Source organism: Grammomys surdaster, unplaced genomic scaffold (genome assembly GCF_004785775.1).
Source record: "Grammomys surdaster isolate TR1022 unplaced genomic scaffold, NIH_TR_1.0 126035, whole genome shotgun sequence".
Classification (NCBI taxonomy): domain Eukaryota; kingdom Metazoa; phylum Chordata; class Mammalia; order Rodentia; family Muridae; genus Grammomys; species Grammomys surdaster.
In genome coordinates this window covers 1,288,997-1,313,153 of record NW_021620848.1, presented here as the reverse complement: position 1 = coordinate 1,313,153, position 24,157 = coordinate 1,288,997, and the positions used below count along the sequence as shown (strand labels likewise).

Below are 24,157 nucleotides of genomic sequence, written 5' to 3'. Positions count from 1 at the left end.
GAAAGAAAAAGCAAATAGGAAACTCTCCACCCACCAGCATTTGCTTTGCTGCTGATAACGTTTTAGATAACAGACATGTGAGAATGGGACTTAACTAATTCATGTCATATACCAAATCCTCCTGGACAATGTTATTATATATGATGACAAATATTGATGTTTATGTACAAAGGTTTTAAAAAAAAGATTTAAACATTCTATTTTCCTATAATACATGTTAAACGTAAAGAATAAAAGTGATTTTTAGTTAACAAAGTTTGCTTGTCATAATTAATATGGAAATAATTTCAACAATAGAAGTGCTTATAGTTCTAAATTGTGCCAAATAGTAAACAATCTATATCCAAGATCACATAAGAAAATTGTTAGTGCCAAATAGTATCTATTGTATAATTACATTATATACAAATATTCCAGACTATATGGTTGTAACTATAACAACAATCTCTCGATTCTTGAAGAAATGGTTGTTTGAAATGAATTAAATTATTAGTATCACAGGCTTATTTGTTTTCATAATTTATGTAACAGTGAAGCTTCTTTCTCCTAAGTGTAGCTCTATATCTGAATTGTAATAATAATCATGCATGCTCATTTCTTGTGGGTTATGCCTAAATAGAAATATACTGAATTCAACTATTTCTAATTACAGAATTATCAGGAGATGTGTTTTTATGTAACTGCAAAGTTCAATGGAATATTTATTTGCTTTCTATACAAAATTAGAAATTGAAATTTTATCTTGTCATCTCTTTAACACAGTAAGCATTCTTCCTCCATCAGTGATTTCTTTGAAATATGTAGATCATTTCCAGTTCAACTATGTATCTGCTTTGGCAGAGGTATATGTCTTTATAACTCTGACCTCACACTTTTGTGTATCTCCATTTATCCATTTATTACCCTGGTCCACTGTGAGTTTAACAGACACCATGATCTTTAAGCTAAAAATACTCAATCTCAATTTCTAGATGTAAATATAAGGCGTTTACAACAAAAGGCAGTTCTATATTCTTAAATATAATGTCCACTTAGAGACATTTAGAAAATATTTCACATAGGAATATTTCCGATAATCTTGAAAAACAATGATATTATTAAAGTGGATAAACACAAAATATGAAAATTCTCATCCGAGTAGGTCTACAAGCCAATCATTTTCCCACCTTGTGTGTCTCTTCCTATATTTCCCTTGTCTTGGGGAGGACTGACATACGATAAAATATGTAAGTATGAAATAATCTTCATAAGATAATTTGCATCATCACATTTATCAGCAATAACTTATGTTGATGCAGAGTATGGAATGTAACTTTTACATATAATCATCAGAATGATGCATGCTATTATTTCAGCACTTAGCTACTAGATCATTTGGAAAAAAATAGTCAAACAAAAATAAATTTTTTGACATAAATATGGACTTAATATTACAGTTCACTGAAAGAGTTCTAGAAAGGGTGTTTGAGGACTTGTATTTAAAACAATAAATCATGCTTGCAATGATTTAAATATTATATTACAAATTCATGTTTAGCCTACTCCTTTTATGAAAGAAAGTTTAACTGTTCTGATGGGAATATAAAGGACTTGTGTGCTTCCAGCTTCTTCGCCCTTTGTTTGGGTGTTTATGGGAAAAAAGACTCTCAACCCATAGTCATTTTATTACTAAAATTTCAAATTGATGTAGTTGAAAAATGTGGGACTACAGCCCAGAAATTGAATTAAAGCCCCAGTTTAATATTGCACATACTAAATGGTTCTGAAAAATTCTTATACGTAGTATAAGAAAAGTCATAAAAATAATTACATTTTTCTCTGAAGCAAATTTAGAAAACAGTCTCAAAATGCCCTTTCAAAGTTTAGATATTTTGTTGCATTAAATAGCTCATTGATCTCATGGTCAATCCTTGACTTATCTCTCACCAACATCAGGAAAAAAATTCACAACTTTTCATAAAATAGGACATTAGTTATAATTGTAGATTAAATCCCATGCAAATCAGAGTAGTGATGTAATGTGAAAAGGCTTAATTATATTTTTATTTAACAGTTTCATAAATTTAGGTGGGATCTTTGAATTGGATCCATACAACATTTTATAAAGGAAAGGCACTCTCTGTCTGAGACTCTTCTTAAAACTGCTAAAATCCAGATTACCTATTGCCTCCTTCAGAAGAACCAGGAGAACAATGTTAAAATTGGCACTACTGAATTGTAGCTATTATAATAGGTGGCTTTGTTTGATAAAATTATACCATTTTATTTATTTCTTTGGTTATAAAATGGTATACATGTATTATAATCCAAATACTATCCAAAAATGAAAAATCAAAGGAATCCTTTATACTATCCACAATAATATCTCCTTAACTATTTTAATTGACAGTTTTAGTGATAGAATTATGTTGATAACAACTGAACACTGTGTTCAGTTTATGGGGTAATAATTCGATCCTGAGAGAAATAAAACCCAGACACTGATTATCTGCACTAAACAGACTGTGAACAATGTTTGCTTCAAGAAATTCTGAAATACTATTTATATTTATAAACCGGCAATGTTTCTTTTATTAAAAGTAAAGGATCTTCCATGACTTAGGAGAAGAAGTCCAACCAGTTTGAGTTTCTAAGCAGTACAACAAATGAGATAGTCAAATAAAAAGTTTCTGACAAAATGACAAAACAGTGAAATAATCTACAAACTTATGAATGAATATAAGTAGAGGCTAAATTCAGGATATCTGACAAATATTTACTAAAATGCTCATAGGAACACTTATATGTATAAAAGGTTTGGTTAAATTCCTTTAAACATTATATTACTATGGTAAATCAAAGTAGTAAAACATAATAAATTATTTCATAACTACATAGAGAAAAGTTGAAATGTGTATACTCTCTTAGAAACAGCAATACAGTGCAAATCTTGTATGATTCTATATACTTTAGCCAAATTAGTTTTTAAAATTAAACTGTACTGTATATTATGAAATAATCATTTCCCACTTGTAAACATGAAAGACATAAAACGGAGATAGACTGTATTAGTAATAACCAAAATTAAATGGAGTCTAAAGTATGATCAATAAAGTCACTTATCAAAATACACATTGGAAAGTGAGTTTCCACTAAGCTTCTTCTGGCTTCTCAGAAGACCTCCTATCTTACTACAACCTGTTTTCACTATATTTGTTCTTTTAATCTGCATCCCAGATAGGTTGAACTACAGAAGTAATTTTAAGCATGTAATTTTGCTATGCTATAGTGTAAAAATTGAAAGTCGTGCATTCTGTACATGCCAAAACAATGTAATTGGAAGTAGATAAAAATGGTCATACTGTGTAGATTTTTCCCTCACCATAGAGGTTTGACACATTAATAGATGTGACCTGCTGCTCAAAAATGTCTACAATACTTTCGCCATTCTCATGCTCCAAAACTGATCTTTCTCATGATACTCTGCTTTTCCTCTTGAATTCATTTGATGATGCAATCTCATTTGCTGTCTATAGGTGACAAATACGTCTCCTGCTCTAAAAGCTGTGCTTATATTGTATACAGCTTTGATCATGTCAACCCTTACACGGTCTTTCCTTTTCCACAGTGTGAGGCATCAACGTCAGGTAAGTCTTTTTGTTGTATTCATTTCATTGACCTTTTTGGATTTTTTTCCTTATATTTAGAAAGCAGATATTTTAAATAGATTTTAATTTCATTGCTTTGACTTACTAAACTTGATTATAAAAAGTTCTATACATTCACATATTACTTTAATTTTCATTTTAATAACCTAGAGTGTTGTCACAATGAGAGTAGTCTAAAAATTTAGGATTTTTAACAGTTTACAAACCCGGCTCGTGGATCTAAAGACAGGTCCCTGGGAAACTTCAGCCTTTTGCTAACAAGTACAGTAGGGTACAAGCCATTGAGTTTGGATACTTCAATTATCCTTTTCTCTGTATCAGACCAATAGAGGTTTTTGCCAATCCAATCAACAGCAAGTGCATTGGGGACAGCAGTGTTATGCACTACCTAACAAAATAAGAATTTAGAAAGTTAACAATATAAATGGCTTCAATAAGAATCAAGCAATTGTTTCTTGATTTTAATTGAGATACAGAATTCCATTTAAACTGAAGAAATTAAATTTAGATAAAGAAGAGAACAATTTACCACAACACATTACTTATTTAAGAGAATTATGCAATGTGCATTTAGTTTTCTAGAAGTTACTTATACGTTTGTAGAAAATAATGCAAATAAATAGATCCTAAGTAGATGCACAGTTGGTGACTTTATTTCATTAGAATTTATCTGCTAACCCTCTCAAACTTTGGGAAAAACTTTCTAGCACATATGCATACAAACCATTATTGATATTTATTTTATCAGATGTTATCATGGCTTTACTAATATTCTCCCTACTCTCACAAATCCTTTTACCCTACGTAGCATAATATTAAGAATCAGGAGTGTGCACTGTGTTTGAACATAAGCAAGTAGAAATAAAAGAGTTTCACTTGTGATTCCAACCAGTACAATTCCTAAGGTGTTTGGCTTTAGGTGTAAAGTACATGTTTTTTCATAAGATGTATAAGTAATTCCTGTTACATATGATAAGTATTTGAATTCTTAGTACTTTTATGACTATGTGAAAGGAAAAAAGTTGAATCATAGAGGGCAGTTGTATAAGCAGAGACAAAGAAATTATGAAGTTTTGGAGTCATCCTTTGTCTAAGCATCCAGTGGTAATGACAGAGAGAAGCAGGAGGATTTGAAGCTACCATGAGACTGCCTTAGTGTTTTAACTACAAGATATATTTGCTTCACTTTTCATCCAAATTCAAATCATCAAATTTGAAAATTGACATTGCTGTTTCAATGAACATCAATGAACTAGTTTAAGGTAACAATAGAATGAGAGTTGGAAGTTGATAGAGATATAATATCAAAAAGGTATGTTCAAAATATAAAAGTGAACATTATTAAAACATATTATAAGAAACTACATGATTTAGTTTCATAGATTTGATACAGACTTTCAAAAAAATTTCAGAGAATAAAATCTTCTCATTCTTTTAACTATATCATTGCCCTGATAAGCAACCTGCTCCTATAGTCCTATGATTCACAAGTCTTTAAAAGAAGTATTATTTATTTATTATTTTTTGTTTGTTTACATGTGCAAATGTCAGCACCTCCATGTATCTATTGTGTAACCATTTGCATGCTTGGTACCCACAGATGCCAGAATAGAGCTTTCTGACCCTAGAAGAGGAGTTATAGACATTTATGAGCCATCATATGTGGCTGCCGGAAATTAAAGCTAGGTCCTTTTCAAGAGCATCAATTACTCTTAGTGCCTGAACCATTTCTTAAGCCCCTAACAACTTCTATATAGTACATCTTGCAGCATACATACCAAAGTTGTATTTTTATTTAAAATCTAGGATAACATTAAAGTGGTACTAAATAGCTCATATCTAGAATGTGACATGTATTTAATTATAAGGTAATAAAATCATTAATAATTGTACAAATGTACAATCAACTATTTCCAATTAATTAAATTTTAGAAGTACTAAAATTTCAGCTAACTATCCATTGTTTGCTAAAGTTACAAATAATATCAAATAGCAGGAAATAATAAAAATTCAACATGAAAATAAAATATCTCATTTACAATTTAAATTTTAATTATTTATACAGTGAAAGTATAAAATTGAATCTAAGCTAATAAGATCTACACACAATGATTTGCTATCAAATAAGATGCTATATCCTATTCAATACCAATGAAGAGTTCAGTAATTCTCCCTATATATAGTTACCTTGATGTCACTTCCATTTAGACACATTCTGTTTATGCGACTTCCATTGGGTCTGCTAGAATCAATCCAATATATGAATTCTTCTCTATAATCAAAGTCTATAGCAATAACATTGTTTAATCCCTAAAAGTAAGAAGGAACACACTTTCAATAACAATTAGGATTATTTCTAATGTTTAGCATCCAGAGAAGTCAACATCTCTCTTTGAGTATAAATGATTGCACATTACACTAACATTGGTGACAAATATTTTAAGAACAAAATATGTTCACATTTTCTTCATAATCCATGCTCAAAAGATATATTATTCATTAGAAAATAATGTCCTAATAAGAAAGAAATTTTTCCAATATTTACAATCTTGAAATAAATAAACACACAACAATGTGAAAAAAATTAAAGAGAGAATTTTACAGCAATAAATTAATTCTGTCCCTCTGCCTTTATCCTTTCTCTCTTGAAATTGGATCAACTGTCTTCATACAAGAACAAACTATTAAAGTTGATATGGAAAAAGTTAAATCAAGAAAGCACAAGATGCTTACAGGTGCAAAATAGAATAAATTCATCACTGAAAATAGGAGATGGACAAAATCTCACCAAAACCAAGGAGCTATTTGCAATTGATGACTGCTGGGAGAGAGAAATATGAGCTTTCCCCAGTGGAATGACACTGGATTTAATCATTTACTGATTAATGCTCCAGGAAAGGCTGTGTGCCTGAAAATAGTTGGCCAACACAAAACAGACTCTAGTTTTTTGGTTGATTTGGTAATTTTCGTCTTGTTGGGTTTTATATTTGTTTGGTTGTTTGGTTGTTTTGTTGGCTGTTTTGATTTACATATTTATTTATTTATTTATTTATTTATTTATTTGTGTGTTTTTAGAGAAAAAGACAGCATGAGGTTAGGCTCCTAAGGAGATGGGTAATATCTACAAGAATTTGGATACAGGAAAAAATATAGTCAAAATGTATTGCATGAAAATAAATGTAAATTAAAAAGTAAATAAAATTTTAAAAGGAAGCATAACAATAATTACTGGTGAGGATATGGGGACGATGACTAATTTATTTACTGTAGCAAGACCATAAAACTTGTGGGCAGACTGAAAACTAATCTTAACACTAAGCACATACCTAAAGACCTAGATAAGTCAGAAAATTGATTTCTTCTCCAAACTGATGAGCCTGTTCCTCCTTTCAGGATTCCCATCACGCCATATATAGTAACTATCTTTCATATTGTTCTATTTCATGATTTCATCAGAACGGTCTAGACTATGTGATTCTCTCATAATAAAGCTCATTTTAAAGGGCAACCCCATTCTAGCTTTATTTTTATGACTCTGGGACTCTCTTCATTTATTTTTATTCTAACTTATGTATAAGATCTACTGAGTCAGAAATGGAGCAGTAGGAAAAAGACAGGAGAACAGGAAAGAAGAGTAGGGGAAGAATGTGAACAAGAAGAAAGTATGTATAATATGCTAAAATTTGTTTGTCCTTAAAAATTAAATGATAGAAAACTCAATAAGATAAATTATATTAAAATAAACAAATTGGAACATTATAACTTAGTCATCAAATCAAGCATAACCATTTGATTTTTATCTCAGACTAGCCACACAATGGCAGCTATATCCTTACATGAATCTCACTGTGTAGCTTTGGTTATTTGGAAAATATTGCAAAGCTAATACATGACATATAACCACTAGGGGGAGACATTTGGAATTGCCCAGTTCAGGGAGGAAAGCTGGGCTTCCTTGAGGTTTGATTCAAGTCCCATGCTGTGGTTAAGTGGGGTTATTATGCCCTATGTAAGAAAGATCAGAACAAAAATGTCACATAAAGACTAATATAAGTCACCCTATCACTCTTCTGCTTTCATTTTCTATGCCTTATGATAATGTCTTGGAGTTTTTGCAACCATGTTTTTAAGTGCATTTTTCAAGTAGAAAAAAAGAATCTGAATAAGAGTATTTATTATAAATGATTCCGTAAACTCAAAGAGATATGACTTTAATAGGAAAGTTAATATTAGATATGAAATTATTATAGCATTTTATAATAATAAAACTATTATTAGAGGAGTAACTAGAAAAGAACACTCATCTAACTTGAGGTAGAGTATCCTTAAAGTACTAAGCCATACACTATCTGGGTAGTTATCTGATTACCTGGAAAAGATGTGGCAGTAGCATTTCTCATTTCAAATGCTCCATTATTCAAGATTACTATTTTAGTTGTAGCCTTATTTTACATTTGGTCAAGGAAAAACTAGATATTTATTCCTCATAATGGGAAAGAGAGAAAAAGCTTCCCTTCAGAGCCATGGGTATAGATTTCCTGGCAAGTAGGCAAACAACATAAACTCAGGTATTCGATTTGGATGCCCCAATGTTTGGCTTGGGTATGCTATAGTTTTGTTTTATTTGAGCATTGTATTACCAAGATCTGGGATTTTTACCTCCTGAATTTTTCAAATGATTTATCATGAGTTAGCTTTGTTTTAAACACCTTTTAAGGCTGATCTAATTATAGTCTCAGTAGACTAAGAAAATATGGATCAGAAATTGAACTGTTTGTTTCATTCAAAGGGAAGAAAAATTTGTCCGTATACAAATTATTCTCAATTACAAGACTATTGGTGCTAGGAGATGGAGAACTTAATTTCATCAACTTTCACTCTAAGGTTGGTAACCTTCAGTTTGTATGAATCTTAAGTTTAAGGTCTGCAACCTCCAGGAAGAGAGAAATCTTGCTTGTTAAGCTTAGCTTTGGGGAAGCAGCATTAATAAGCATGGTAATTACGTAGTCTGATTTCATTCTCTACTTTTCCTCTAAATATTCAGAATTTGATAATAACTGTGGGATCTTTGATCCACTTACTCCATTATAAGAGTCAAGCCAAGGTTAAATAATTCATGTTCTTACTTTACTTCTTTCCAAGAATCCCTGAGAATTAAAGTGGATTGTGAATAGAAACAATCCAGAAAATTATGGAAAGAAAAGGTGTGTGGGTTTTTTTTATTTCTCTTTTTTTATCATCTAAGTTCTAGTAATAACAATATAAATGTCAAATGTTCAACATGTTATTACAATTAACATAAGCAACCTCTTTTTACTTTGTCTTCATATTATGAAAATAACGGTGTGGTGGTTTGAATAAAAATGCCCCTACACAGACTCAAGTGTTTGAGTAATTGGCCCATATGGAGTGCTGCTATCAGGAGATGTGGTCCTGTTGGAGGAAGAGTGTCATTATGGAAGAGGTGGGTTTTGAGGTCTCACATATGCTCATGCTATGAATAGTGAAGCAGTCTCCTGCTGTCTGTGGATCAAGATGTAGAATTCTAAGATCCTTCTCCAACACCAAATCTGACTGCATGATTCTTGCCATGATGGCAATGAACTAAACCTTTGAAATTGTAAGTCAGTCCATGTTAAATGGTTTCTTTTATAAGTGATGCTATAAGATAGATGACCTATCCCAATAGATTGCCTAACCCCCCAAAAAATCCCAAGTCATAACTAAGCAATATGAGATGATAATAAATGACTCTATTCAATTCTTCACTAAGCTCAAAGGAATGACATTCTTATTGACAATGCTAATAATGAATATTTACAGAAAAAAATTGGTTACTAACATTAATTATCTTAGTACATGCTAAAAACTAAATAAAATCTAAATTAAACTCACTGTACATATCTCAAGTGACTACAAAAAATTAGAATCTAAAATACCACTAGAATATTCTTTAGTCTACTTCTTAGGCAGCTTGATGAACTCATGTCATAAAATCAGACACACTATATATAATACAACAGAAAGGAGGGAACTGCACAGGAGACAAATTCTTGAATAGTACACTAATAGCTCAGGTATTACAACCGATAATTATGAAATGGGAGCTCATAAAACTGAAAATCTTTTACAAGGCTAAGGGCACTATCAGTAGGACAAAAGAGCAGCCCACAGAATGGAAAAAAAAATCTTCACCAATCCTACATCTGATAGAGGACTAATATTCAAAATATATAAAGAACTTATAAAATTAGATATCAATAAACCAAGTAACCTAGTTGAAAAATGGAGTATAGAATTGAATAGATAATTTTCAACAGAGAAATTGTAATGGCCAAGAAGTACATAAAGAAGTTTTCAAGGTTCTCTGTCATCAGGGAAATGCAAATCAAAACAACTCTAAGATTTAGTCTAACATCCTTCAAAATGGCTAAGATTAAAAAAAGAACTCAAGTGACAGGACATGTTGGCAAAGATGTAGAGCAAAGGGAACACTCCTCCATTGCTGGTGGGAGTCCAAACTTATACAACTACTTTAGAAATCAGTTTGGTGGGTTTTCAGAAAATTGGAAATAGTTCCAACCCAGGACCCAGGTATACCACTACCTGTGGGCATACAGCCAAAAGGATGCTTCAGTTTCCCATAGGGATGCTTCTTCAACTATGGCCATAACTGTATTATTTATAATATCTAGAAACTGGAAACAACCTATATGTCCATCAACTGAAGAATGGATAAAGAAAATGTGATACATCTACACAATGGAATACTATTCAACTATTAAAAGCAAAGACATTATAAAATTTGCAGCCAAATAATGGAATGTGAGAATATTATCCTGAGTAAGATAACCTAGACAGAGAAAGACACATATGGTGGGTACACACTTGAAATAGACATTAGCCATAATTTATAAGTGGACATGACCCATGAGGTGCAGGGATCAAGGGAGATACATGAATCGCCCTCAGAAGGGGAAACAAAATAGTAATCAGAGGTAGGAGAGAATGAACTGGGTGGGATAGCAGGTGAGGCAGGGAACTGGGATAGGATAAGATGTGTAGGTATAGGGAGAAAGTGCAGGAGAGGGCTGTGAATGAGAAAATAAATCAGTTAGGGGGAATCTCTGGGACTAGCTGATGGGGCCCTGGGATGGGGGCGTGGGGGAGGTTATGGGGAGTCTACGGGAGTGACCCTAGCTGAGATACCTACCAGCAGGGGATATAGATACTGAAATGGCCATCTCTTTTAGCCAGAAGCACATTCAGTAGACGGATGAGGACATAAATCTACCTACAAAACTTTCAAACCAAGATGATTCTATCTACAAGATGCACAGGTATAAAATTGGAGCAGAGACTTGGAAACAGGCAATCACTGACTGTTTCAAGTTGGGACCATTTCCTTGTGAGAGAGCCAGTGCCTAACTGTGTTAATGAAAGTCTGCTATGGTTGAAAACAAGAGCCTCACATAGCTGTCTCCTCACTGGCTTCTTCAGAGGATGGAAACAAATGCAGAGACCCACAGCCAAACATCATGGGAGTGTTCTGGAAGAGTGGCTGATGTGAGGCATAGTATTGGCAAGTTGGAGGGTTCAAGTACACCACATAAAGATCTACAAAGTCAACTAAGCCAGGTCCATGGCAGCTCACAGAGACTGGAGCACTAACAAAAGAGCATGCAGGGGCTGAACCTAGACCCCCTACACTTTAGTAGCAGATGTGCAGTATGGTCTTCATATGGTTTCTTTAACTAATAGAGCAGGGACTTTCTCTGACTCTGTTGCCTGCCATTCAATCTCCTCCACTACCTGGACTGATTGATTGGGCCTCAGCAGGAAAGGATGTGCCTAGATTTGCTGGGACTAGAAGTCACAGGGTTAGGTCTTATACAAGTGTGACTTCCCCTTCTCCCCAGAGAAGGGAACAAGTAGTTGACAGAGGGATTTGTAAGGGCAGGGTTGGGAAAAGAAGAGAGAGAGGAGCTGCAGTCAGGATATAAAATGAATGAAAAATACTAAATTATCGAGGAAAAATTAAATGAATTAATTAATTCATGTCAGTAATCTGAAACTTCATTTTATTCAACTGTTTTTGTTTTTAGAGGAAAAATGTATATAGATAGGGATTCTGTGATGCTTTGGCAATTCAGATGTTTTAATAGAGAACTATTTTTGTAAGGAGAATATAAATTTGTCTATAACTTTAGCAAGGAGTTATCTGTAATTCTTAGTTATTGTCCTCTACTTTCTTAACAGTAATTCATTAATATAATAATAATTCAAATCCAAATTTAGCAAGGCTGCTAGGACTCAGGAATTGAAACATTTCCAATCCAGCCAAGGGTGGACAGTTTTCTGCAGTTGTCCCTTAATGTCCACAGAATATAATACTGTTCTTTCAGAAGAATCAGATGTGAAAACATAAAAGCCAAGGATGTGCCCAAACTAGTTCATCCCTTTGGCTTCTAAGCTGAAAATTAATTTCATCAAAGTCCTATTTGCCTTTCTTATTTCTGTGGCTGAAGATTTGTGCTCTTTTGTTCAAGATGATTAATTTATACAATTTTTCTGGAATAAAGACACTGTTAGAGTTGTATTATACAACATATTGAAAAGATATGTTATTAAATACACTTCCTAAATAAGATATATGAATTTAAACTATAGCTTGATTAGGGCAATCACATTTTACAGCATATATACTAAAAAAAAATTCTACCGTTCATTATAATTTTACATAACACAATTATCTGAGATTTATACTCTCTACAATTAAAATAGTAAAATTCCAAAAAAAAAAAACAGAAAAAGCAACATTGCTAAGTATGTATAGAACAATACAAAAATTAATTGGAAATAATATATTTTCATTTATTTTGGTAAAGACAAATTATCAAGAAAAGTATTTATTATTTTTTCTTCATCTTTAGATATTCTGTCCAAAGAGAGAAAAATGATTCTGTTTCCAGAAATATCTAAAATTTTATAATATTATGATGAAACAATAGTCCAGACCACATGCAAAACTTTCCTTTGGTCTTCCTGGCCTGCTTGATCACTGAATGGTCAGTATTAGTAAATATTTTCCAGAGACACAAGATGGTTATGAACTTTGAATAATCTCACTTTTTTCGTTTCTAAATATTTGGCTCTCTCTAGGAAGCATTTGAAGCACATTTATATTCCTGTGTTCATGTTTTGCAACAATGCAAATGCCAACAGGAGTCAGGACTATATTAAAATGGTTCTACTATGTTACATAGTTTTAAATGTTTCATGGAAAAACTCGTTCTATCAAAAACACTCTAAAGACGTATTAGCTATGAAAGACAATACAAAGCATCCAGTTTGTGTATCTTCAGATACAGCGCTGGGAAAATAAAGTAGAGAGTTGTCACTGTTATGGTGGCTATATATCCAATTCAGTGGGTCAATTGAGTTTATAAACTGGATATTTAATAATCACTCCATAAATTTACAGAGCACAGTATAAAAACCAGGTTATTTAAATTAGAAGCAAAAAAAATTCCATTCATTTTCAAGCAACAACATCAGGAAATTGACAGTATGCCTAATAATTAAGACAGGATATAAAATAAATTAAAAGCATAATGTGCAACTTCTAGTATGCTATACTATTCTAACATAGCATTCCTAAGACAATTCTCAACATATACTATCTTTATTCTCATTCTTCCTTGCAGCATCATTAAACAATTTGTGACACTTTGCTACTCATAGTCAAAACACATGATAGTTTTTATACATACATGGATAGATAAGCTCTATACATTGTATTAGGTGCTCTATGTGCCTAACGTTACTGGTGCACATGGAATAACACTCACTGTCTCACCATCCTGAAGTTAGCATACCTGCTTTAGAAGTGTGTAGTTGGAGCCATCCGTGCTAATTTTTCTAATTTCATGTTGGTCGGCGAGAATTAAGAAGGGTTCTTCATCTAAAAACAAGTAGAAGATTGTATTAGACGTTGGACACTTATGACTTCCTTTTTACGTTTCCAGTCATTCAGTTTGTAGCAGTGTAAACAACTATATTTTACTTTTCTGAATAATAACAGCCAAAGTTCTCAAGACTTTAGCAAAGTCAAGTGCAAATGGGCATAAAAGGCAGGAAATATAGGTAATTCAGCATTTATTACTCTTACCCTCAGTTCTTTAGACATTTAATAATGTATTTGGTATTAGGCAATATCTAATATTGTATTTATTTGTGAAACATTTCAGAAAAAGATAATGTATAGCTATGTTAGAAGCCACAGGAGAGTCAAACATTCAGATAGTCAGAAATTTCTTTGTGATAATTAACCACTTCTAAGTTCCAAAATTTGAATTTTTGTTTATAGATTTTGCCACTTTATGTTATGTTAATTTTTAATCTTTTGTACACTATGAGTTCTCTCAAAAATGCTTGGCTGACAACTTACTATTTTACACATTTTCAAAATTACAAAATGTATGACAAAAAGACATAGAACAAAATGCTCAGTATGTAATGAGATTTTTTTAATCTTTAAATTGTTACTCTATAGTTTTCACCTAAAAGTAAAATAAATTCTTTAAAAAAAGTTCAAAAGTTCTGTATATACATTGACTTGAATAAATATTTAAGTTAAGTCAATATTATTACTTGGATTTTCATGATATTTAAAAACTAAAAGGGATATAATTTGTCTCCATGCCATTTGTCCACCTTAACAATTATATACTGGTTTGTTTCATTTTGATGTGTTTTATTTCTCCCCTAATTTAAAAGTATAGGTGTTGATTTTTAAAAACCAGAATGCTTAGACTAAACAGAAGTTTAAAATATTCTGAATAGCTAAATTATTGATATAATAGAATGTAGTACAATTCACTGCTATTGTCATCATTAGTGGCCTATGGATTTTCTGTGGTATGCATGTGTGCATAACTGCAAGTGACAGAAGAAAAATTATCACAATAATGTTACAGTACTGTCTCTCAACCTTGGCAAATTTGTGATAATAATCTGTGCCACAGAGAAAGCATTCTGGGGTCAGTTATATCGCATGCATGCACTTTCATTCTTAATATCACAAAAGGGCTTTATATTTTACAAGAAAACAATATAGTTTTCCTTAAAAGAGAGTAGAAAATGTCCGATGTACAAAATTACAGTAAGAGAATCCAATCCTACAGGAAGAATTTTGACTACTCAGGCACAGGAACAAGGATTTTATTTCAATCACAATGACTATAACATTCAATATCTATCTTTATTAGTAAAGTTGGATAATGGGCAAGTTCATTTCACTACCTGAGAGTGACCTGCAGCCATTTTGGTTATCAGGCTGTGTTTCATAGCCTTCTGCACAGCGGCACTTGTAGGTTCCATATGTATTGATGCATTGCTGACTACAGGGGAAACCTGAAGAACATTCGTCAATGTCTACACATGTTTTACCATCATCCTTCAGTTGGAATCCAGGCCAGCATTTGCACTGGGAAAAGAACAATGATAATGGTCACCTGATGTTACTGCCATTGTCTCTTGCTATTCGTTATCTCTTTAGTGAGGCTTACACTAGAAAGATACTTAAATGGGTACTGGAAAGTCATCCTGTCTCCTGATAATTAACCTTATTAAAATTATATATATTATGTAAAGTTAAAATGGCAGATGACCTTTCTAAATCTTGAAAGATTAGAAATGGATTGATATCTCTAAAGCCAGATTACTCAAAAGAAGTAAGGTAAAACCCAGACTTAAACCTGTAGCTTAGATATGATCTCTTTTCTCTGTTAAAAATATTTTTCTTTATTTTTGAGATTATTTTTTATGAGATATGTTATTTATTTACATTTCAAATGTTATCTCCTTTCCCTGTTTCCTTTCTATAAACACCCCATCCCTTCCTCCCTCCCCCTGCTTTTATGAGGGTGCTCCCTCACCCACCCACCCACACCCATCTCTTTGCCCTGGCATTCGCCTACACTGGGGAATGGAGCCTTCACAGAACCAAGGGTGTTTCCTTCCATTGATGCCAGAAAAGGCCATATATCATTTACCCTTTCTTTTCTTCTCTAAAAACCCTTCCATATAACCATCCCTGTTCTATTTGATATTCCCAACCTCTTTGTCATTAACTTTTGTTACATACAGGTATATATATATGTAAACATTTATGTATTCCTAAATACATAAATATAAAAATGCAAATCACAGTGTCTTTGAATAGCATGCAAAATTTTACTGTGGACTGAACTATCCCTGACAGATTATTGTTGAAGCAACCTTGTCTATTCTATATTCTTTAAATAAGAGAATTTGTGGGTATTGAGAACTGAGTTGGTAGCAAACTTTTAAAGTACTAAAAATAAACTTACATAGCTGTTTACTATAAATATTTTATGACCTTGATCATTTATTTCTGAATGAAAGAGATTGTAGAGCTTTTCATTTATTAGGAAGTCTATATCAGGTTTCACATACTCATAATACTAATACATATTCTAATATAACATACTCATTGAAAAGCAAAGAGATAGTATCAGCAAATTAGCTTGCTCAGAATTTGGATAAATATGTTTTCCTCAGTATTTTTATATAAATCCTCTAAGTCTGTGGTTCTCAACCTTTCTAATTCTGTGACCCTTTAATACATTTCTCCATGTTGTAGTGAAATCCAACCACAAAATTAATTTTATTGCTACTTAATAACTGTAAGTTTCCTAGTGGTATGATAATAATGTAAATATCTGTATTTTCTGATGGTCTTAGGCAACCTATGTGGAAGAGTCATACAACTCCCAAAAGGGTCATGAAAAGTTGAGAACCACTGTGCTAATCCCTTGTAACTTCCAGCTTTATTAGTTTCTACTGACATTTATCTCATAATATTCAGCAATAGGATGCATAGTTTAAACTTTTAGAACCCACTGGCAATCTAGGAAGTATAGCAAAACCAATACTCTGATTACACAGACTCCTTTTCATATTTAGGTGGAAACACTGATGTCCATCAATAAAACCCATCCTGCAGCCTGAACTAGTGAGCCAATCAGAGCCACATATACTAAATGGAAGATATTCACAAATGACATGGTACTGTGCACTTAAAAAATATACAATGAAAAATACTGGATGTGGGAGAAGCCTCAGTTAATATTTTCTGATTAAGCAAGAGAACCCTAGTTTGGCTCCTCAATATCCATGTATAAACCAAAAGAGAACTGGGCTGAGAGAGAAAGACATTGTCCCAAAGATAAGGGTAGATGGTGATCAAGGAATATATCTAGCATTGACTCTTACCTCCAAGAACACTGGCATGCATGATTTCACAGACACAGTACACATACATGTTCCCACATGCATGGACACATACAAAAGTGCTAAATTCCTTATGGCATTCAATTCATAACTTCATTTTAAAATAAAGAAATGCAAGAATAAAAAGAGAGAATTTTATAAGATAAAAAATTCTATCACTGGAAAATACTAGAAATTATATCACATGATAATGTCATCAAGAAGCCAGAATCTGATTGTTTGAGACAAAGTAATGTTGAATCAAAGTGCCTTTTAAGGCAAGCGAGTAGTTCAGTAGAATGGCTGCACACCTTTCAGAACATCTTTTTCTAAATGAGTGCCATGAAATCATTGAAGATACCGGTGGGTGTCAGGCTGACAGTAGTGTTTATCATGTACATGACTTCAATATATATATAATGTTTGTAGCAAGTATTTATAATCTTTGCGAGAGAAATAGTTTAGTTTAAAAATATTTTTCTTCATAATTCAATATCCTTTTTTTATTTTTAAAGTCTTATTCCTAAATCATTAAAATGCATCTGTATAAAATTATAGTAGGATAATATGCCATTTTAAAAGACTAAAGGTTCATTTTATTTCTATATATTATAACAAATGATCACACCTTTACTTGAAATATTTTATGAAAATATTGTGAATATTCATTTCATTAAATTTCTGAAAATTTGCTCAGGATTTTTTAAATGACATAGCTATCCGAACTTTTCTCATTATTTTTAAAAAGTATTTTACAATTACACAGTCTAGATGAATTTTCATGGAGCAACATGGCTGCTCTGGCAAGAGATCACATCCCTTTGGATTTGTGTGGTCCAGCTGTAATACACACATGCCTTTAGTCCCAGAAGAGAGAAACAAGCAGATGTCTGAGTTCAAGGCCAGCAAGTTTCAGGAAAAGAATTGCTTAGGACCAGGCATGTTGGTACATGCCTTCAATCCCAACATTCAAGAGACAGGGACATTTAGATCTCTGAGTGCTAATTAGTCAGTTTGGTTGACTCAGTGAGTTGAGAGGCAGAGCAGTAGAGTGGAGTTGTTGGCAGTTCAGTTCAAGGAGTTAAGAGTCAGTTTTTTTACAGTTCAGTTTTACAGACACAGGTTGCATAAAGGATAAGTTAGGCACAGGTGAAGACATAAGGAGCCAGAAGATAAAAAGAGAACGCCAGAGTTAGTTTGAGGCCAAGCTGAACAATTCCATTAGAAGCAGAGAGAAGCCAATTTAAATCAGTCAACATGAAGAAGAGTTTGCACCAGAACAGCTGAGTTGATCCAGCCAGCCAGAATTCAGAAAGAAGTAAAAAAGATGAGCTTATTCAGTAGTTAGCCTTTTAGACAACAATCACATCAGGCAAATTTTTACAATACAGATTTTTGATAAATATTTATATCTTATTTTTGTTGTATAATTGGAACATTTTCATCCAAAAGCAGATAACAAGTTATTTTGATTATCTAGCAAAGGTTAGCATTTAGTCAATTATAACTTGTGTCAACATTTTATTTCTGTGTATGTATATACATGAGTTTTTCTTGTGTGTGCGTATGTGTGTGTCCATATGCATAATCTGAGGTCAGAAGAGCTCATTGGGAGTCTAGTCTCTTATCCTGTGACTAATGTTTTTTAAAGTGTCATTAAACGTGGTGATACCACTTGGGATAGGTTGAGTAGCCACTGAAATGACATAGATTTCTATCTCTGCCCCAACACTAAGTTACGGGCATGACCTGCCACATTCACATTTTTAGTGAATGCTGAAGAATTGAATTCATAATTTCATGTCTTCCTGCTTTTGTAACAAGTATTCTTTTTTATTGGCTATTTTATTTTTTTATATTTCAAATGCTGTCCCCTTTCCTGGTCTTCCCTCCTCCAATCCCCATCCCATACCCCTACATTTTGTCTCTAAGAGGGTGAACACCACCCAACCACCTACTCCTCCCTCACCTCTCTAACATCCCCTTACATTGGGGCATCAAACTCCCACAGAACCAAGCGCCTCCCCTCCCAGTGATGCCAGATAAGGCAGTCCTCTGCTACATATGTAGCTAGAGCCATGGACCCATCCATGTATACGCTTTGGTTGGTGATTTAGTCCCTGGGAGCTCTAGTGCATCCAGTTAGTTGAGATTGTTGTTCTTCCTATGGAGTTTCAATACTCTTCAGCTCCTTTATTTCTTCCCATAAGTCTTCCATTTGAGACCCCAGGCTCAGTCTGATAGTTGACTGTGTCACCATCTGCATTAGTCAGGTGCTGGCAGAGTCTCTCAGAGGACAGCTATACCAGGCTCCTGTCAGCAAGCACTTCTTGACATCAGTGTCAGGTAAACTCACACGTGATATTTATTAAGTGAATATTAGCCCTAAAGCACAGAATACCCATGATAAAACTCACAGACAATATGAAGCTTAACAAGAATGAAGACAAAAGTGTGAATGCTTCAATTCTACTCAGAAGGAGGAACAAAATAATCAGTGGAGGTAGAGGGAGGAAGAGGCCTGGGAGAGAAAGAGGAGGGGAAGTATTTAAGTTAGAGTTAAGAGAACAATGCGTATCCAAGCTTCTGATAATGAATGATTTTTAGATTTTTCCCTTTAAGTCTCTCTGGCAATGCTGTAGCTTTTAATTTAAAATGAACAATTGATACCCACCCCACTACAAGATTTTGAGCAGGAAGAAGAGAGAAATGAGAACTTATGTTGAATGAACATTTTACTATTATTTTTGTATATCTCTAAAGTTCCCCTTCTTTTATTCTGAAAGTTTTGATATTTTTATTTCTAACTCTGTTCTTATAACTCTCATACATACATCAGTATCCTTTTTCAGATAGAAATGCTTCTGCATATCCCTTTACCTAGAAAATTATAGTTCTTTTTCAAGTTTTAAAGTCATGCTGGAAATAAAGTTTTCATTGTATCATTTTCTGACATTTCATAAGACTTGGTATTTTTGATGAGTGCCTACCTTGTAACTGACTGGCAAATCCTGACAATCTTGAGAACATCCACTGATTTTCTTACTCAGACATTCATTTATGTGGCAGTTTGTCTCATCTGAGCCATCACCGCAGTCATCCCTATTGTCACAAAGACCATCGCTGTGAATGCACCTGCCATTTTTGCACATAAAAAATGAACTGTTGCATGAATGTTCTGGAAAAAGAAAATAAAACATATGGAATATAAAAGGCATGCCTTTGTATGGCACTGTTCTAGAAACAATCACAATATGATAGCTTGTATGTCAAAAGTACCAACGAGTTAACATACAAGGCACTGCAGAGATTGGTATCAGAGGAAACAGTCTACTCATGGCTGATAGTGACCTAAGACCTAGCTTTTCTATAAAATCAGCTTTCAAAGGAAGCATCTATAGCAATATTAATGTATTCTGTCTCATTTACACTGTGAATAATGAGTTCAAAAGTGTAATGATGACTTGACATTTCCCCCAAGCTATAGATCTTTGAGAAATTATTTGTCACTGAAAGCTAAGAAGGTAGAAGAGGTGGATATTACTAAATTCACTTCTTCCAAAAAATATAGCACTGACATTTTTAAGTCAGGGCAAAAAAAGAACATTTAGGGTGAACAATAGTTCTTCCAAATACATCTTTAGAAAGTTGAGCGCGCAGCTACCTAAACCTGGAATGTTGACTACTACTGCTCATAATATGTGGTTTTAAAAGAAAAGCCCTTATTACTATGTACAGAATATCAGAAAAAAGTGAGTTTTCACTGAAATACATGACTAAACAGTCTTACTTATGGTGAAGTTGTGCATAAATTAATCTGATTGGGCCTGTCTGTGAGCATTTACATGTATGCATATAATTTGTTCTTGTATTTCTGTTCAAATTTATATGTGGCTTTATCTAGTATGTGTGAATAATAGACACAATTTCTACATAAATTGTTTCTAATATATTACTATTTAAAATTAATTTAAATGTAACAACTATATATTTATGGAAATAAATAATATTGTAGTTTGATAATGCCTCATTAAATTTTAAGGTATTTTATAATTTTATTTTATATACATTTATGGAGAGAAATTTTTCTCATATAAAATATTAATAGAAGATTAAAGTTGATCATTGAAACATGGGCCACACAGTGAATTTGAAGTCAGCCTGACCATATAAGAACTTGTTCTTTAAGCAAAGTAAAAGATGTATTTGTGAGGGGAGAGAGTAAAGGACCATCCAGATTGTTTGGCACAATCTTAAACATAATCACTGGGTGCTTCATGCAACCAGTAGAATCATGTGTCTGGCTCTCTGCGTCTACTTCATTAATACCTAACCAGACAGAAATTAAAGCAAAACTTCATCATCATGGCATGGTAGTTCAGATCTCTGATGTTAGCACTCAGATGGCTGAGGAAGGGGAACTCTAGGTTTGAGGCCAGCCTAGGTTGCACAGAAAAGCCTTGTCTCAAAGAAATAAAAGTGAAACCAGAAAAAGAAAACTGAAGGTGAACAGAGTATTGTATAGTGTGGTACCTGCATTCGTGCACCTTGGGTTGATTGGTGCCTCATCAGAACTGTCAGGACAGTCAAAGTCACCATCACACTGCCACAGCACATTCACTAGGCAGCGTCCATCCCCACAGCGGTACTCTTCTGGACCACACTGCCGATATCCTAGAGAAGAGGAAGGCACACCCAATAAGCTTTTATTATAAAAATTAATCAGCACTTCACCTTCTCAGTGCACAGCACCCCTAATTAACAAGTAGGTAGAATGGACCTCTGTAAAAAATACTTCTCATTTCTCGATTACTTCTGTACGAATTTTTTTTTTTGCGTGTGAAAGCAGAAAAAAAGGTCAAATATAATCTTGGAAATACCAGGTTTCTAGGTAAGTATAGATGACTGTACCACACAGCCAACTGTTTCTATTCTGTGATTGTCTGTTCTCTTAGGATGTGAAGCAGAATGTTAACTACTATAATCTATTTCCAGATTTGGTTGCTTGGTAATGTGTAGTTTCAGAATTTATGGGTAAATGGATTCTGAGGTCTAGCGACTATTCTCAAAATTTCTAATGTTATACTTATGCTTGACAAACGTTACTCAGTGCAAAAAGTAATAAGAACAAAATCCTAATTATAAAAAAATGAGGACAAAAATGTTTTAACTATCATTATGCCAATTCTTAGAGTCATCCCTCCAATATGCCAATTCTTAGGATCATCTGTCCAATGTGCCTGTTCTTAGAGTCATTCTTTCACTATGCCAATTCTTAGGATCATTAAAAGTCAAGTTATATAATAAACAATGATTTGTTGTGGTTAGCATCTGTTTGTTTTATCTAAATTATATTTTTGTGTGACTTTTAAAATTAGGTTTTATAATTAAATTTTCCTCCTCGTAAATTATAAAGTCATTCCTAGTAAGTAGTAATAAAACTGGAAAATTTTTCTACTTGTAGAGATAGAATTTTATTAAGTCATTATAAAGTGGTAATTCACTGCATATATTGCTGAAGAATTTGTCATACTGGATGGTGAAACTAGAGTCTCCTGCAGCATCCTGTTTGTAGCTTGTACCCGCAGGAGCAGGTTGTCCCTGTTAATAAGCACAACAAATCCTGTCTGGTCCAATCAGCTGCAAACCCACTCTCATCTCCCTAAGCACAATTCTTTGCTTTACTTTTATGCAAAATCTTGTTTCTATTTAACAACTTCCATTTCCCATTAATTAATTGAACATCATTTTCTGTAACATCTTCCTTTAGAAATTCCTCTTAGAGATTAAAAGAAAAAAATATTAAGCAAAGCTTTCAAATTTAAGTCTCCCAGGATTCTAACAGATTGGTTTTTTGGCAGCATTTTTGTTGCTCTTGATTGCACACCCTTCCTGGTTAAGTATTCATAATCCACTCTCCAGGGTTTTTTTTTTTAATCTTCCTGTGTAAAAACCTTTTCTGATACAACTTACAATACTAGAGTAGAAACCCTGCATTTCAACTCTAGAATATTGTTTGTATTGTTTTTGTTTTACATATTGATTTATTTATTTGCTTGTTTGTATTGACTCTGTCTGCCTCTTTCCTTTTCTGTGCTAACTTGAGTACTAACCTTAGTGCTAAGTACTGACATAGTAATGGGGTTCATCCACACCATGTTTCTGGTCTCTACAAGTACAATTTCAATCTTCAACTATATGTTGCATTTCTTTCCCACATCACAAAAACTGTCACTCACTTTACTGTGTTCCAAAACTTACCAGCAGCGTTGCCATTCTCCAATTCATGTCAACTGGAAATGTCCTTATCCTGTCCATTCCACAACTAAATAGTCATGAGTGAGCTTTAAGTTTTCTGTGTTCTTCTATGACACCATTACTGGTATGGTTCATAGCCACATTGTTCACTTTTTAAATGTTCTAGTAATTTCCTAAACAGATTATACTCATCTTATGTATGTAATACATCTTGAACTATGATAAAAGAGATAGTTCTAGAAGTTAAATATTACTGTGACATCCCATTTTCCTGTATTACATACTTTTAATACAAGGATTTGAGATATCTGTGGATTTGAGTATAGGCTAATCTACATAACAAATTCTATGCCAGTCATTTCGCAAACAGATAAGTAAGTAAATAACCAATCTAAAAACATTTTATGTTAAATTATGAAGTACTACTTAAAATATATTGACTGAAGGCTAGAATATGAAACAATTATAAAAAAAATAAAGACATTTTTCACAAATCCCATCAAAGACTAAAGATAGAAATACTACAAAAGAATAAAAAATGGCTCTTAGTCAACTTCATATGGAGAACAGAGAAAAGCACCGAGTGCACTGCATAGGAAAAAGTCTGCAGAGCACTGAATCCATGTCACAGAAGGTCATATATAGGCATTAGGTCTACAATACAAGGTAGACAGCAGGTTGCAGTGAGTTTACATCAAGGACAGGAGTGTGGTGCTGATTCTACCTAAGCACATGATATGCTCTTGTATAAGTATTATATAAATTAATTCATCCTTAGCATTTTAATATTCACAGAGAATCTATGCTTATAGAAGACTCTAAATGGAATTTTAATATATAACTAGCTGTATTAAAAATTCTGCCCTTCGGCCCCTGCCTGGTCCCTTGGACTGGAGCAGACACAGAGTCGGTCTGCTCCTGTCCTGTGGAGAAACTGAATCCTGAGTCATCCAGGA

The 24,157-nt window shown here is 33.2% G+C and overlaps 1 protein-coding gene across 1 annotated transcript in view; it reads right to left on the bottom strand.

Moving 5' to 3' along the window:
* Lrp1b (LDL receptor related protein 1B) overlaps positions 1-24,157 on the bottom strand; it is a 1,533,520-nt gene that overhangs the window by 230,128 nt on the left and 1,279,235 nt on the right. The window contains exons 53-58 of the mRNA XM_028754677.1: positions 21,477-21,617; positions 19,934-20,121; positions 14,952-15,135; positions 13,526-13,611; positions 5,835-5,957; positions 3,854-4,035 (exon numbers count right to left, since the gene is read on the bottom strand). Coding sequence (XP_028610510.1) covers positions 3,854-4,035; positions 5,835-5,957; positions 13,526-13,611; positions 14,952-15,135; positions 19,934-20,121; positions 21,477-21,617 — 904 coding nt within the window. The remainder of the gene's footprint in view (positions 1-3,853; positions 4,036-5,834; positions 5,958-13,525; positions 13,612-14,951; positions 15,136-19,933; positions 20,122-21,476; positions 21,618-24,157) is intronic.